The sequence below is a fragment of the Chroicocephalus ridibundus genome, chromosome 13 (assembly GCF_963924245.1).
Source record: "Chroicocephalus ridibundus chromosome 13, bChrRid1.1, whole genome shotgun sequence".
Lineage (NCBI taxonomy): Eukaryota > Metazoa > Chordata > Aves > Charadriiformes > Laridae > Chroicocephalus > Chroicocephalus ridibundus.
The window spans coordinates 8230945-8249310 of NC_086296.1; the positions used below are offsets into that span (position 1 = coordinate 8230945).

The 18366-nt window shown below is 35.9% G+C and overlaps 1 protein-coding gene across 6 annotated transcripts in view; it reads right to left on the minus strand.

Moving 5' to 3' along the window:
• Positions 1 to 18366, minus strand: part of RIMBP2 (RIMS binding protein 2) — a 160390-nt gene that overhangs the window by 110247 nt on the left and 31777 nt on the right. For all 6 annotated transcript variants that reach the window (XM_063350926.1, XM_063350927.1, XM_063350923.1 and 3 more), the window contains one exon: positions 2484 to 2621. In XM_063350926.1, coding sequence (XP_063206996.1) covers positions 2484 to 2621 — 138 coding nt within the window. The remainder of the gene's footprint in view (positions 1 to 2483; positions 2622 to 18366) is intronic.

Here is an 18366-nt window from a genome sequence, read left to right on the forward strand (position 1 = left end):
GCATAGATGCAAAGAAGGCATTAACAGCCGTTCAAAATATCGCATTTATGCACTCTTCTCTTGTCATATTAAATATAATTACTTCTGATGCAATCAAACTCATATCCTTCAAATGGATAAATCCAGCACCAAATTTAGAACCTGAAGCTTCAAATATCAGGCTCTTAAAGAAAAGCTTTAAGCCTTTACTTTCAGTTCAGTGAGGTACAACATAAGAACAGTGATAACATTAGGTTTAAAAATGGTATCTTTTTATGAATTTTCTTTAAATTATTGTTAGTTATTGGTTGCAAAGTGCTTTGAAGATCAAAGGTGATATACGAAATGCGTGTTATAACTCAGTCACTAAGAGGTGTGGATCAAGTAACTGACCAAATACATGCTCCTCAGAACTCATTATCATTGGAAAATAAATCACAGTATCTTATTTTTTGTAACACCCGCCAGTCCTGAAGGGTCTAAAGGACTTACAGTATGCACATGTTCTTCACACAGATATGGACATATGTGCTTTTAGGCTGGCACAATAGCTCATTTTTAGAAATGGGAGAGGATACAGTAGTAGCAAACATTCATATATGCAGGTCCAGTTATAGGATCGGGTCTTGTTTAAATACAGGTGTAACTTCAATTATGCAATAATAAATTGCAATCAACTCTATGCAGAGTGTAAAAACTGTTAACAGCTATAAAGCACACTTACAGAATAAACCTTTACTAGCAACTCCTCTGCCCCTTATACATTAAAAGTAATACAATACTTTCTCTATAGAATTTAAGAATATTATCTATAATCATTAAGAGAGTCTACAGAAGGATACCATACAATACCAAACATGATTTTAGTATTCCCTGTTGTATACTTTTCAAGAATTGATTGTATTTACTAGAAATGTAATGGGGCCATTTTGTAAGGACAGGTATATACAATCAATAGTCATAAATAAGGAAAATTTATACAATGTAAGTAAGCATTCATATTTATATAACCATAGGATAATTTAGATTGGAGGACTCTGGAGGTCACGTAGTCTAACTTCCTGCTCAAAGCAGGGCCAACTTCAGAGCTGGACCAGTTTGCTCATGGCTTTCACCAGCTGAGGTTTTCATCTCTCCAAGGAAGGAGATTCTACCATCTCTCTGCAAAAGGTACTGTAGGATTTGTTTCTGCTGGAAGTAGCATGAGACCAGTCACCTGCCCATCGCTTACTCCCCATAGGCATGCTACACTTCCCAAATGTGACATTACGACTGCTTCTGCAGCTGTAGAATGAACTGTGTGAGGAACTGATCTGTGCTAAAAATAACCCTGGGGCCGGCAGGGGGAGAATTAGCTTAATTAAGCAGGCACTTCTATGAAAAGGACAACCGTGAAATTACGGCCTAGCTATCTCGGGCAACTGGCAAGTTTTTAGAGGATAACCATGTACACAGTAGATTTCCTCCTTTACACACCCATCTGTATTTACTACTGAAAATGGACTCCAAAATTCAACTCAAGACAACTAGTTCAACCTAGCTTCTCCAAAAACTGCCAAAAGCTTGTCTTCCTTTTTCACAATCTTTTTGTTTTCATTATCAAGTAAAATAAAAACAAACAAAACAAAACCCACCCCCATTATAATTTCATAGTCCAGGCCAAAAAGAAGCAAATTCCTTGGTGTAATGAAAGCAAAAGCAGATAAACCAGCTATTAATTACAGGAAACAAAAAGTAGTGCTCCATCTGCAACTCTGATTTTAAAAAGAAACAGAAATGTTTCCATTTATGTATTGAAATGTCTTTGTACTTAACTGAAAGTATTTTATGTAAAAGGAAGAATTCAAGGCACTTCACTGGCACGCATATTCATCTCTAGTCTTCAGGTTCTAACATTATCTTCTAACATTCTAACATCTTCTAACATTCTTCTAACATTATCCTATAGCTTTTATATTCAAAGAACCCTTCTAAAAGGTTCTTGTCTGAATGCAAAAGGTGTCTGGAAATCAGAACGTGTGCAAACACAAAGAAATCCAACCAGAATAAACCTGCTGACATTCAGAATCAAGTGTCAGGATGTATATACTAAAACAGAATGGAATGTGCTGATCATAAGCATTAAGCACTGGATCCTGCACTTTTGTATTCATGCATCCAGAACAAAGCATTGGAATTACTATTTATATCACAATTTTGTTTATTAAACTCCCATTTCATGGTTAAATTATCTCCCAAATACATATGTATATTATTGAAGTACTACTACTGTTCTACATGATTCTAAGAAATTAATCCAAAATGTATTGCTGTAAAGATCGTGGAGCTAAAGCCTCCTTCTCCCAAACACTCCCCCACAGAAAACCCCAACCCCCTGATGTTAGTGCACATGCAAACAAAACCCTCACCAAACCAAACAAAAGCAGGAGCATGGACTGCAAAACTAGATTTGTCTTTAAATTCATCAATAGCCATAAAATAGTAAAAACAAAGACAGGACTTACTAAAAACTGCCAGTGAAGATGCTCTTGATTTAAGGTGGTGACATGAGACTTAGAAATCTGGGTCTCTTCTAAAAACTGGGTCTGATCAAATGTTTTCTCTGATGTTGCAGGCTGCAGACATGATGGATCATTTCCAAACTGTAAAATAAAACATAAGTCAAGTGACCAATTTGTTAAAACTGCATTTGTACTATCTGACTAGAACTTGCTCTTCCTAAAACACATGTTTCATTAACATGTTTTCATTGCACATGCCCCCAAAAGCTGTTTGAAAGTGATGGTTAAATATACATTACATACAATAGAAGCCAATCTAAACTACTATATTTAGCCTTGCTGAATAAACATTTTGTCAGGGCAGTCAACAAGACTGAAGTCCAACATAAACCTCCAAAATAAGACTTAAATAGTATGGTCACTGGTCCCTTGCCGGAAATTAATTTCAGAGAGTAAATGAAAAAATTCAGTTTCAATATTTTCTCTATAAAATGTAAGGACATAGAACTAAGCAGAAAAATTCTGTCTATTATTTATCATCACAGTCTGCAAGTTTGTCAGAATATCTCTTTCTATTAACAACAAAGTTCTAGTAAAGCTTATACAAAGTACTGCTAAAATCTTGGGGTTTTTTGCCAGCTTACCCACACAACTCACAGTGCTCCCTCGCTTAAGAGGGGTCATTAGGTTTGATATTTCAGATTTCTTTTGGACGGAGTCAGCGATGTCAACAATCTGAAAGTGCTTTTTAAAGGCTTGGGAACAACTACCTCAAATAACCTACATTTTAATGTAAATATAATTTGAAATGCATATGTTTCCCAGGAACCTTAAAAGATCCTGAATTTGGGATAGATCAAAACTACTTAATCCTTTGCTTAGTATTTTCTGTTCCAGACAACAATCAAACACCATTTGCAAAATGATGCAATAGAGACCACAAATTATTGAGATAATCACAACCCAGAGACACTGAAACCAATGAAAAAACTCCCACTGATCTTTGAGGAAGATCCTAATTGTTTATGGTTTAGCTTTGTAACCCAAGAAAAGATCCAATAAAGCAGTTCTCCCCTCAGGCAAAATTAGCTTCCCCTCCTCACACTGTAAGTCAATCAATTTTAATATATCACATGAAAAATGGTGAAAAATCTTTTAAAAATAAAAAAGGATTTATAAAAAAGTAACATAGCATCAGCATTGTGACAGTTTTAAATGAATCAAAGTTTGATGTAAAGTCTGGCACGAAGTCCAATTAACTTGTTCTTCCTATTCCCAGAAGCAGTTTAGTAAATCACTAAGATGATTACATATAAAGATACCTATGTGACTGTCCACTTCACGGACAGTAATGAATAGGTGGCTGTTTCCACTATATAAGTATGATTTTTAAGACTTAATTTACGAGGCTGTAATTCAAGTGATAGAATGAATTGACTAGAAGGACAGCATGCAAATATGTGCAAAAAAAAGTTCTACTGGCATGGTTACATTCCCTCTAAAACTCCAATTCCCTCTAAAACTTCCAAAAGATGTCCAACATCAAGCATTTGAGCAGCGCATGGGGCCAGTAGATTTATATGCCTATTCATACGCCATTCATTGAATTAAAACATGTACAGCGCATTACTTGTCACATACATGCACTGGAAAGGCGGAGTATTCAACAGCATTATGAGCATTGACTAAAAGAACAGAAGAAATACAAGTGTAAAGGTAATTTTTTCCCCAGAATTTCTCACTTTTAAGACTAAATAGAAAAGGTAAATTATACCGAGATGCTCATTTGCTCGTCTGTGCTTTTGTATTGTATCTTGTCCCTAAACCGGGACTCTAATCTGTACAGTGAGCACCTGATTTTTGAATGAGATTTTTAGGCAGCACTATAGCACTAACAACTAAAATAAATAAATACGTAATTTGTATAGATACAGCACACCCATAAGTATTTAATAATAGAGTATTCTACTTATGATAATTAATTTCTTCATATAAACATTACTCTCAACAGAAAACTAACTTCCTCTGAAGGGAGTCGTGTATTTAAAACACATGTTTCATGGAGATCAATTTCTCTAACCATTAGATTATTTTCTGCCCACAAATGAAAAGATTTTCCAATCTAAGGTCATCAGCACCTTTGTTGACCTTTCTATAACTATCTTTTTAATAAATTTTACCATGGCACGTCTGTTAGGAAGTAATTTAATCATCTTCAAGTATTTTTCTAGTTGAAAGACTCCATAAACTGAAACCAGTTTCAGACTGTATTGAGTTTGATTGGTAATAAATTAAGTTAACTTCCCCAAGTCAAGTCTGTTTTGCCCATCATGGTAATTGGTGAGTGATCTCTCCCTGGCCTTATCTCAACCCATGAGCTTTTTGTTATACTTTCGCTCCTCTGTCCAGCTCAGGAGGGGGAGTGATAAAGTGGCTCTGGTGGGCACCTGGCATCCACCCAGGATCAACCCACCACACAGACATATTCCTGCAGAAAACAGAGGGTGTTTTACAGCTAATTTCTGTGAGACTGTTTGCTGTATCCTCACTTTTGCACAAAGTCTTCACAACTCTGAACCACATGCTGTATCTTCACATCCCTCTTTTTGCAATATTCAGGTCAAAATAAATGTGTGCAAAGATGTCAGAGCTCTTGAAAGAACAGTTTTAGAAATAAATGATGTTGCAACTGCAGCTGTGAAGCAATAAGGCATCTTTCCATAATATTTTATTTGGGTTGCATTTAAAAAACTAGAAAATAAAAAATCTGAATAGAAAGATTTGCTGATTAAGCTCCGCAAACGAAATTCAGATGAGCCCCCATCTTTGCAGAGATGGCTTCATTTCAGCTATACTGTCAGAGGGTAGGAAAGAATTTCAGAAATACTCAAAGGCAGCCCACGCACTGTAGCGTGTTCAGGATCCAACACACTGCACTGTGCAGTCAGCAGGGGAAACATGACAATAGCTTCCTTCCTCCCAGTAAACAGCACTTAGATCTTGTCCTGCCTACATCCTGTTAAAAACTATCTAAGTATCAGTTCCTACCTCTGTTCAGCCAACAGTCCCACCTTTCATCCCTCAAAAGCCACATTTTCACAAAAGCATCTCTGTGTGTCTTTAAGCCTGAGAAAAGCTTCCCTGTGAGCATTTGTCAAAGGTATTCAACTGTTCCCCTTAAAATTCTCAGTTGCTTCAGTACCTATGCAAACTAAATAATATTCAGCCAGGTGACACGCCAAGGTTACTCTCATCCTCAGCAGTGTTGTCCCATGACTTCCTCTCACTTGCTTTTTCTGTCTTATTAACCCTATATCACCTGCTAAACTGTGAACTCCTCAGAAATTACTCTTGTTACATGTATGTAGCACAACACCCTCTGGAGTCTGAATTTGTGCTAAAAACCATAATGTAACAACAGAGAAGAGCTGACATATTTATTGGCCTCAGTAGATGATAAGCATGAAAAAGTTCTTCCAAAGACTTTAAAACTCACATTTTTCACTAAAATGGAATTCTAAAAATAACTTTGGACAGTGCCCCTCCACACATAAAATGGCAAAGCATATGAATTTGATCCTCTATGCACAAGCTAAATATCAGAGGTTATCGTCTAACAGATTGTTCAGAGTTAATGATAGATACTTCTACTCATACCCCCACATTTCCATCTATTTTTAAATGTCTTTACTTACATAATGTTTGATGTCTTCATCAGCACCAATCTAATTCTGATGGCAACATCAAGGCTGCATTTGTAGGACATGGGAAATCACACTGAAAAGCATGCATCCTTACATTTCTGTTAGGCTTCGGCCTGGGAGCACTGGATCTTTTATTTATTCATGAGTTTCCTGAGAAGAACTAGTGGTTGCTTTGTGTCAGCTGAATAGATCGTAATTCAATCTTCACTGGAACCTGTTTACCTGAATGACTCATTAAGGTGCAAGCTGACTGCTAAAGAACTGTTTCATAACAACAAAGCCTTTTGTTAGAGGAAGGTATGTTTTGAGAAGTTACTTTATGCAGTGTGAGTTTATCAAAGTTCATTTTTGAGAGATAGAATTATTTCTTAAAAACATAAACAAACGAAGTGAAGCATACTCACACCTGTAACACTAACATTTTGCTGCAAGGATTGTGTCAATGGGCAGCAGGATGTTTTATGGGCAAAGGCCTTGAAAGTGCAAGCTCACAGCTACTGGAACACTGGAACAGGGTAGTTTCTGAAGTGCTCAAGGCTTGGTATTCAAGCACGGGATTTGCAAACAGCTTTTCAAACAGATCTGTTACCATTCTTCTGAAATTCTTGTCTTTCCAAAGGGCTATCTGAGTATAAACAAGGAGTCAAATGGAGTTTCACAAGTCTACAGCTCTACTATCTACAGTATTATTATAAATGCAGGTAAGAAATGACCACTTGGAACCATATGCTTACGGTAATACTTACAGAGTCTTCACTCTAGAAAGTTTCAGGTAAGAGAAACAGCTAGAATAGTTGACCCTTTACAAACAGATCTTTTCCAGAAATCACTGCTATAGCATACACATGATATGAAAGTCAGCTCAAGAACGGAAAGAGTCGTTCTCGGAAAATCGCCTAGGAGGCAGAGCACAGGAGGTCAAGCAATAGACTGAAGTTACTGCTGGACACTGCTTAACAGCTCTGTTTGGAGCCAAAAGAGCACAGAAACGGTTTACAAAGGAAGCAGAATACAGAGGAGTTATGCTCTTAATGGCAAATTAGTTGTTTTTACATTCATTTTCACATCATCTCCATTATAAATAAAGAGTAAATACAAAGGAATAGGTGCTGAGTTGAGGTGTGTGCATTCCCTCTGGGTTTTTTTAACCCTGAAGAATGGCTGCTTTTAAGTTTCATCCTCTGATTTGGGGCTTTGATATTTTGGTATCTTCATTCTAATTAAAAACCAACTGAAAAGTAGGCATTTCATAAGCCACACTTCTGAAGCCATAATACTTTAGGGTGACTGACTCCAGATAGAGTAAGAGGCAAAAGCAATGTGCAAGTCCCCAAAACTGCATTGTGATATCTTACATTTTAACACTACTTAGTTATTATGCTATTTCATAATACAGTGACATGAAGTATTGATACATAGAGGTGCAGCATGAGGCTTTTTGTCATGGTCCATTGGAGATCTAAGTCTTTATCAGTTTACATATTTCTTATATTTTCAAGCTGAAATCAGCAAGACACAAATGTCAGCAAAAGACAGAGGTCTAAATCTGAATACTGACATTCTAAGGAGCATCTATAAAGTCACACCTTCATTACAGTTTCCTTAAAACTGTAAGTCACATTGAAGTCTAAAACACTATTTCATGCAGATTACAACATCCAATGTATTTTATGATAGCTAAACTTTTTCTGATTGGTGAGATACAAATACTTTAACAACTTTGAAGGTAAAACAATATAGCTACAAAACCAAATTACATCAATATTCCTTACTTGACAGGGTTATGAAACAGTGTTTTGGAAACTAATTTGAAAGATGCTGTCATCGTGTCATATATTTTGCAATCTCTAACTATACATTCAAAATAATTCAGCAATAGACTTTGATCTTATATTGCAAATGACAAATGCATTGTGATTGAAGAATCAGTAGCCAGGTTACATGAAAGACAAAAACATTCAACATGGAATGCAAAATGTCAACAATTATAAATTTATCAGTCTTCTAAAGCAGTTCTTAAATGTTGTATTTGTAACGCAAAACACCTCAATAAATCCTTCACAAACTAGATTTCAAGCTCTCCTCTTACATTGAAAGGATCACCCTGACCTGCCTCTGCGTTTCACACATGCCCTTCTTCTTCTTCCTCAATCAGAGAAATATTCAGTATTAGTGAAATAATCAGTAGCATTACAATGTGCAAAGATTATGCAGCTCTACACTTTGTGTAGGTGTCTGCATGTGTGCATAGAAAGATATATTTAATACACATGCTAAGCAAGACAATATATTTTATTTACTGTCTGTAATTAATTTATTACAATTTATTACTGTGCTATTAAGTCTAAATAGGTAACAATAAGGCAAACCCTGGACTAGCAGCACTGTGGAAATGCCTCTTGATTTTTAAAATTAAAAATACTACAGAGAACAAATTCATTATCTGTATTGTGGTAATGCAATACAATATTGCAGAGTGTCAGTCAAGGGACATGGCACACTGTACTACCCACAGCACAGAAAAACACCGCATGCCTCAACAATCTTACAATCTCTATTCGTCCGTATTAGTTCACATATGGCATCTTTTTTAAAAATTAGAAATTATTAAATTTTACATCTGCTTTCATATTTTCATCAACAAGAAAGGCTGAAAGTGTTGTGACATTGAAATAGCACTATATTACATGCAAAAACTAATGTGACCTTCATAACCATAAAAAAAAACCCAAACAGATGGGGTACTGCATCTTACCTAAAAGACAGCATCATCACTACTTTCAGAACTCTCCCACAGTTCCTCCTAGATCTAGAACAAAGAACTGATCCAAAAATCAAACCCCAAGGAAACATAAAATGTTGTCTTTTTTTCTCAGCACAACTGCTCACAGCTTCCAGGGATGGTTCCTTAGTTTCCTACCACGTCATTGGCCCACGCCTGACCTTGTGTAGTTTATACAGCATCTGACAGGGTCACAGTGCAGTGATTTGGCTGCAGGCAACCACCTTTACAAACAATACATGTAAAAACGCACTTTACTCTTCATACAGCCGTGCCTGCAGAAAAACCACTTCATGTGCTTTGCAATTTTACTTCATATTTTAGTTTTTCACTGAAAAAAAAAAAAATAATTATTAAAATTCTGCATTACCAAATTTTATCCAAATCAGATATCCAATCTACACAGCCACTGACACATGAATATTGCTGAGGTTAACTGGAAATTACAGGAACAGGGGAGAGACTGGAGAACAGGTAACAAGCTTTCTACAACACCAAAAAGTTTTTAACATAGTAATACCTCCTAAGAAGCAAGCCTTGAGGAATTAGGAAAATTACTGTTTGAGGAAGAATAAAAACCTTTTAATCACTTGCGAAATTATTACTGCCCTGCAAGAAGACAGCTGCTGTTAATCAAAGAACTCAACAAGTGAAGCAACATGGCATTTCATGATCCCTAAACTATCATTTCTGAACTTGTTAACCACAACACTGCAGACCTATAATTTCTCTACTCTGAATATATTTTGCTCTTCTGTTGCCTTACTCCCCTCATCTTGCACTCTAAGACCAGGATTTGACTGCAAGAAAAGAGGGGATATTTTCCGTCAGATTAGAATATATGGGGGAAACATGACACAGGTGCTCCAACAGTTGTTGCGCAGGTGAGAAGTGTCAGTATAAAGTTCACTGAAAACATGGAGCCGTCATAGAGAAATCTGAGAGGAGGGAAAGAAATATGATGTGTCTTGCCTGAGAAACCAATGACTTAAAATAAGAGAACCTCTGCATCACTGTAATACCTGATGTTTCTTTAAGAAGAAATTAAAATAATTTTATTTCCTTACTCTTGCATTTCTTTCTTTCTTTTTTTTTTTTTTTCCATTTAGCTCAAAGGTGATACTCAACTAGCAGGAAAGGACTCAATTTAATATGAAAATAAAATTTTGAAAGTGCTACACTAATGTTCTCAGAAATGGTCCACACACCAGGTTTGGTGCCAGTAATGGTTAGTATGAAGTCCTCACAAAACATCTCAAATACCATCTGGAGAATCCATCTCCTGATGTCTGTCCATCAGTAAGGCTAAATCATGCAATATATGTTTGTTTTAATTTTCTAGTGTTAAGTCAAATATTATCCTCCATCCTTATTACAACTGAGAATATGGAATTACTTTGATGATATTTGTCCTACAATTTGAGAGCTTTCTGGTGTATTAAACAGTTTTGTACTATTACTTCATATTTCAAAGTCACAAAACAAATTAATTAGCAAGATCGTGCCACCTCGTCCTTAATCTCATTAGAAAAGACTAATGGCTACAGAATCAATTATTTCATAGAGATTACTGCCTTAACACCATTAGCCTTTACATCACACAGGCTCATTTTGAATTTTCAATTCCATTGTAATTTTCTCCACTAGTTTAATTACAAATCTTAATTAAGTCCCTTCTTTAATCAACTTTATAGCTGTGTCCATTCCTTTATGGCTGCATATAAAATAAGAAACAAAGACCAACTTGCAAAACTAGAAGGCCAGCACAAGAGCTTTCCCAGTATTTGGCTGGCCTTAACCTCTGCTCCAAGAATTGCAAGCATTCCTTCCTTTTAAATATCCATAACAAACATAAAAACTACAAAGAAAACCAACATTTTAGCTAGGTTTTACAAAACTGCGACTGATAAAGTTTTGATTTTGCAGTTCCTGAAAACCCAATGAATTAGGGATTATATTTACATACTTCATTGTTTAGTTTTCTGCTAATTTTAAGAATCTGTAGTTTGGTCACAGTTTTCTAGTTACTCCAAAAGCTAAGTTTAGATGGCAGGTCTTTTATCTATATACTGTGAGGATAAACTGGAATTTTTACATCACACTTCTATCATACACTTAGACGTCCTGTCCTGACATGGAAAACACAAATCAATATTGAGACAGGGAGTGTCAATGGCAGAATAGACAATGTATTCTAGGAAGCTTAGCTGCTTAAGGTAAACTGATCAGACAGGTGCAGCTCGTTTGGCACAACTATTTTCAAGATGACTCCAAGTTCAAATTTACTTGTACAAATCTGCTACATCTGAATCTGAAACAATCAGTAGGGGCTGTTTGGCAAAGAACACAGTTGTGAACTGTTCAGATATATTCTCTCCCTATACTCCTATATTAAAAAGACTTATATAAGCCTCTCTGTTTCTCACTGAAAGAGCTCTACCTATATACACACATACACATACTTCTATGAATTTCCACTGATTTGTTTCAATGGGTACAAAAACTTTGTCCTGTGTTTCTGCACAAATTTTCTATTTTATAATTGAAACGTTAACTTTTCAGGGTATGCAGGTGTTACATTTTTCATAACAGATAATTCCATTTCCAAAGCAATAATTGAGATTTTCCATCTTCATGCTTTACTATTATTATAAATAGTTTGCAGTTCTTTCCACAGCAAAGTGCTTTGCAATTTATGACATGTTAGCCATGAAATTAATACTCTGCTTTCTTTGAAAGCTGCCCTTTTTATCCATTCTCTACTAGGAAGAAGTAGAAGTTGTTCAGATTCATTCACCCCACTTACTATCATATTCTGTACAGACACGTGCATATTTGTATGAGCAATTCTTTTTTCTGTTAATATTATTAAATCATGAGAATGCCAATATATGTATCTGTAAGTGCTTTTCATTAATGAATGAAAATATGTACTTTCCCTTTACACAGTTTTCAGTAAAATGCAATTCCAATTTTTAGAAGGAGTTAATGTTTGAGGCACTGACTGATCCCGTCAGGTTGAAAAGATCCCAATGTATATCTTATATGAATTTCTGTTCAATAGGATTCTGAACTTTCCTTGAAATTCAGGTTGATTTGGCATTGTATATGCCTTTGTCTCCATCGTGTGTGAAGATTTAAATAATTAAAGTTTCCAAAACATATTGGCTTAAAGAATATTTGCCATTACTAATGTCTTTGGCATTTCAAACCTATTACAGACGCACTCTGAAAATCATGCTGCTGTATATAAATCCTGACCTCCATCCTTTGACCAGGAAAACCCAAATTTAATCTAATTTTTTGCAGACCTTCATATCTCTACAATACCTACACAAGATGTATTTTTTTTTTTAACAAATTACTGTTTCAAATTAAAAGGACAGTATTCTGATTCAAACAAAACCATTGCTCATACTTCTCAAATCAGATATAATTTTTCAAGAAACAGCTTTCTGCTAATACTTGCAAACTCACTTCCCTTGAAGGCATATACGCAGCAGATATGGAGTTGCTAACTAAATGTTCTCTCCAGAAATATAATAACATATAAGCATTCTTTTGGTGAGAAATACTTACTGGATCCAAAGAGAAATGTGTCAATACGGAATTGCTCAATGTCAACATCTAATACCATAGTTAACAACCACAGAATATATTTTTTTACTGTTGGTATTTTAATAGAAAAGATTAATAAGACTTCTGCAATGATGGTACTATTTCAAGAGAAAATGAAAATATTATCCATTAATCTGGAGAATCTTTCTTATTTGGCAGGCATGTGATCAGAGAAATGAGAGGCTCTGTCTCCTAAGAAGTTTCTAAGATGAACTTTTAAATATTTGACACTTTTTAACTGGGCATAAGGGAAAGGTGCTGGCCTTCAGTGACCTTCATTGAAAGCGGAGATTGGAATGACGAGGAATAGCCTCTGCCCTTCCATTATCTTTAACTAGCTCTATCCAAATATTTTTTTTTTCTTCTCTCTCAAAGAAAAGAGCTAAAAGCTAATTTATGTTCGTTCCTTATTGCAGTGTTGCAGATAGCACAGCCATATCCTCCCAATCATTAGATCCTACAGCTTGGGAGCTATTTTTGCCATTTCTTTCTACTTGACATCACACTCACTGACTCATTTTTTAACCTGCCTCCTGTCCCTCCAAATCTCTGTCATTACTAAAACTTGTTGTCAGGCTCTCATCAGACTGTTTCTTGATTAGGGCAGAATCCTTGCCATCCCGAGCACAGAATTTGCCCTTTTCCATCTGTGAAGTAAGCAGCTATTGTTACTGTACTTTTTGCTTGTAAATTACTTTGGAGGTTTCTGATGTGCTAAGCAGGAACTGATCTCTCAAAAAGGGCTATGAAACACCAAATAAATTTGGAATAGCAGATTTTCTTATTGGTCTAGACACATTTCCACTTTTGCATTGTTTGCTGATTTTTTTTTTTCATCATGGTGTAACAGAAATTTGTCATTTCTTGATAAAGAGCCTAAATGTTATCGTACTTAAATTCTATCTTTCCTATTCTCATGCATAACTGATACAACTTTCTAGTGACTTTTTTCTTTAAGATCTATTAGAATAGGTGTACCAAAAGTAAATTAGCAACAAAAATGAGAAATACTAACCCCCTCTCTGTTTCCAAATTTCTTAAATACAAAAAAATGAGACCAAGCGAATCCTATTACACTGAACAAATTAACAATAGGTCAGAAAGCTTGATCTTTGTCACTGGTGTACTCTGTCTGAAAGCTGAACTGCCATTTAAATATTTACAAGGGAGAGCTGTAATTGCAGGTTGAGAGCTGTGAGACAGCTCTGCATGTACAATACAGGAAACTCTGAAAATATTCATGACACACAGGAGATATTACACCAAAGGAAAATTTGGGTGAAGGATAGGAGTACTATTGTGGCATTTCAATCATTTCTGAATCAGGATACGTAAGAAGGTGATCTGAAACCTGTTACTCTTGGGGTCTGTCATGAGACACAGACACACAAGAGAAGAGAAATTCAGACTCTTACTAGCCGCTGAAAATCGGTGAAAAAAAGTAGCTTCACATGATGACAGAACAACCAGCAGTAGATGGAACCATGTTTCATCTTGTGAGTATTTTTTAATTAAATAAAACAAACAAACAAAAAAAAACAAAACCAAAAACGGGAGGAGAAAGAGCTGCACCCATAACAAAGTTGAGAGAGCAAACAAAAATGTTCCAGACCCTGCTGCATCTATTAACTGGGCTTCCTACTAGTAACAAAGCTGTCTCCCAGCAGATTAAGGGTTCTTGCTAGATAATCTCCCTTCCTGCCTGATTTTAGTCCCTTTAATTAAACTAAATGTATACTCGTCCCTCTAGTTTGAAATGCAATTTACTGAAAATTCTTTTCAAGCAATTTATTCTATTTGGCACTATAAGAAAAACAAGCTCAGAGAATTCACAGTCAATTCTTCCTACACAAACCCCCAGATAATACAAAACAAGGTGACCAGCCTACAACATACCAGGAAGATGCACTATGCCTGTGGTCCACTCTGCCATCCTTTATCTGTGCTCCCTTCATTTCCATAGCCCAAATATGCTCCAAACACACAATGGAGAATATTTCCATTTTGGTCATTTAGTAAATAACCTTTCAGTCACGTGAAGCCCCAGCCCCAGAATTACTCCAAAAAGAGGTTCTGCAAGCCACAGCAACCAAACGACAGAATATCAAATGGTTATACAGGTGAGATCATATTTTGAGACAAAGATGCTTAAAGAACCATCTTGCAAAAAACTGGATGCTTGAAATGGATGCAATTGCAAGATAAATTATATATAAACTGTTTCTATCAAAAGGATGTACAGTGAGCTTGATAGGATTACTTCTTAAACGTCTGAAGAGAATGAGTATTTAGCTTAGTTTTAAGAAACAAGTAGTCTCATGAGCACCAGGCTGAGATCAAACGTATTTGGTTGTTTATCCTCCACACTCCACCACTTTTTAGAAAGGATGACTACGTGCATAGTCTCTAACTAATTATCTCTGTGATACCGGACGTTTTGAAACCAAGCTGTCTTTGAAAATCATATAACGGATTTCAAAAGAAAGTATCAAAATTTTACCTTAATTTTTTTGAGCATATACTAAAATATGTTCATTGGTTAGACAAGACAACATCCCAAAATATTCCACTGATGACACCTGGTGGGGTTGCATAGCGATTTCTATCAGCTTTCTAAATACATTTCAGGCTACAGGGAAGCAGGGTATCAGTCTTTAAGACAACAGGTCATGTGAGAATCCACATTAGACACTGAATTCAGTATGACGTCTTTAATTCCATTTTGTATTCATGGCCTTTCAAAGGAAAATGTTTGTGTGCCGTAGGATTCCGACATGCAAATATCACTTCTTGGTATAGTGGCAAAAAAGCATAAAATGTAGAACATGGTTAGGAAGATGTAAAGCATCATTACCAAGCAAAGCCCTTGATCCAGTGTAAATAATCTTAAACGCCTGATTCATGAACAAGCTCATCAAAAAGTGTTAAGATCTCACACTTCACTAATATCTGGAGTGTAAGCAGGATGAAAATTGAGGTAAATATTTATAGCAGCCCAATTAAACAGTTCACATCTTTTTATATAAGCATTTTTTTAAATATTTTTTTTTGTGCAAAGAATCTGCTTAAGAAAAAGATTGTTGTGTGAAGTTACTTAGCACGTGGTATGCGAAATACCCACTAAGAGCTAGTATGGACACCATCTCTTCTTTAGAAAGTCTCCTCAGCAGCAAATTGTTGGAGACTGGAATAATATGCACACAAAGTATAACTATGCATTTGCCTTGCTCTTACTTTTGTCCAAGCAGAATGTTGATCACAGCTGAAGAAAGTATACTGAACTAAGTGGACCTTTGCTCTGAAGTAATTTTACGTTCTTTGAATTATGTTATATCATGTTCCTTATATTCCTACACCCATCATTACTACTCATGCCATTTGTTAGCTCTAAAACCCATGATTACTTGAACATTCATTATTCTATTCAGTGTTTCTATTTCCAGTTTGGGGTTTGTGAAGCATGAGAGTATTTCAAGATTGCCATTTCAGCATTCCTACCTGGAACATCCATTCAAAGCATGTTCATGTAAAGACATATAAAACCTTCCTTTTATGCCAGCATTTCTTTCAATAAAACATGACCTATATCATTAGTCATTCAAAGCAAACAGAAAGGAGTCCGGAATATTACTGAAGCAAAGCAACTGATTATCTAAATTATTTTTTGTGAATACTATTTTTGCAGTAAGAATGGGGTACTAATGAGATTGAAGGAAAAAGGCAATATTTTACCTAGCTCTCAACGATATCTACAGGGAACTCTTTTTTCCACTTGGACAGATGCTAGTGCCAGAGTTTACCATTAGGTTCCATAGAGTAGGATCCACATTTCATAGGAATTACTGGGCTCCTGATGGGCTCAGATTTCAGTGACAATACACCTACCCCACCTCCTATAAATACACTTTAACTCAGTTATAAAATCCATCTCGGTACTCAGTATTTTAGACAGGTCTTCCTCAAGGTCTACCATCTTGAAGGAAACCCTCATACATTTTTTGCAAAAGTAATCTGAAACGACTGGTGTATTGCCACTGCCCTCTTCTGGATAAGAACGGGAGAGATGTCTGTAGTCCCTACTGTTCTGGGTTATCAGGAAACTGGCAACTACTCCACTGCTCTTGAATATTATTTTCAAGGTAGTGTTCTTGAATTTCATTTTTACGCTTGCCATGCAATAAAGAGATGCAGAATAGTAACAGCACAAAATGGCAGAGTGACAACAAACCAGCGGCAATAAGGTAACCTGAATTTTTTAAAAAGTTGACAACATGAAGACTCTGTTGACTTCAGCTAAAAAACCCCACGTTTCCTGCTTTTGAAAATGAGCTCTGGTGATATGCAAAAAATCTAGCTTAGAACGTGATCACAGACTCATTTTCTGGCCTAGCTATGACAAGGTCATGACCTTAAATAATATTGCTTCCCCCACTAGTTTGGGCTGCTAATGAAAAGCACTTCAATGACTCTCACCTCTTTCATAGGATCAAGAATACATGAGTAACAAATGTTTGTCATCAGAGCACAAGAATGGGATCTACTACCTGACTCCAAAGACTCAGCCTCTGACCTTAGATAATTCATTCAGCCTCTTTGTAAAGAGGAAAAAAATTGTTCAAGCCAAGTAATTTGGATATTATTGACATGGAACCACAGAAGTACCATAGCAATGACGGATTATACAAGTATCTCAGTCAGTAAAAGAAGCTGTACATGATATATAAGTTGGAAAAGTGATTCCTAATTGTCCATGTCAGTAAAACAATTCACTGATGATGTTTGATTCTCATATCTCTGTTCAAATATATTTCCAATCTTAGCCAGACTGAACAATTCCTATTATTACAGGAAACAGGAAACATTACTGAAAATGCTAAGTTTAGCTTGAGGGTAATTACACAGATCTAGATTTGGATGAATGGAGATCTTGATTGTGAATGGGAAGATTGTTGTTTAGCATTTTTAATAAATAAATTTATAAGTTAGAGCTCACTTATCACTTGCAACTCAAAGTAAGAAAGAACAATAGGCTGTACTGGAGGCTATCCAGGCATGCAATCACAGCACTGGAACAGAAAAATCCCATCATCATGAGAATGATAAAATAAAAACAGACAGTTGACACGAGAAAAACACTTGATAAGCAATAGAATGCAAACCCCAACCAATGGGAAAAATTCTAGAAAAAAATATTTAGTTTGATTTGATAACTGAACTACCTGGCAAAGTGAACTAGTCCCTTCCACGTGAACTTAATAAAAATTACCTAAAGGTTGGGCTTTTTATTTTTCTAAGAAGAATAATAAATATTAAAAAAAACCCCAACCTACAGCTACCATACAACTTTAACAGAAAGGCAGTATAGTTTAGGACACCAGGTATGGCACTAAAGGAGGCCTAGGATCTATTCCTACCTTACCCTCCCTATAACACAGGTAAGTGGCATCTCTCTTCTACTTAACTGTTTCAAAAGATTGAATCCCAGCCCCAAAGCTGTATTTTAACAGCCAATAAACATAGGATCTATAACAATGGGGTTACTCTTGTCCTATTTATCTGGTACTTGGTAGTTAAGTAACAGTGATCTATGCAATCACACATTGGTCATGTTTTTGGCAAACCTAGCTTGAAGCTCCTCTACTAAATAGGACATTTGTCAGCTAAGGCAGTATGTTTGCTTTCCAGCATGTGCAGCTGTTATAAGGAAAGGTACATGGGAGATAAAATGATATGGAATTGGTCTGCATTTCCACCCAGTTAGTTCACCTCCCACTTAGAGCCC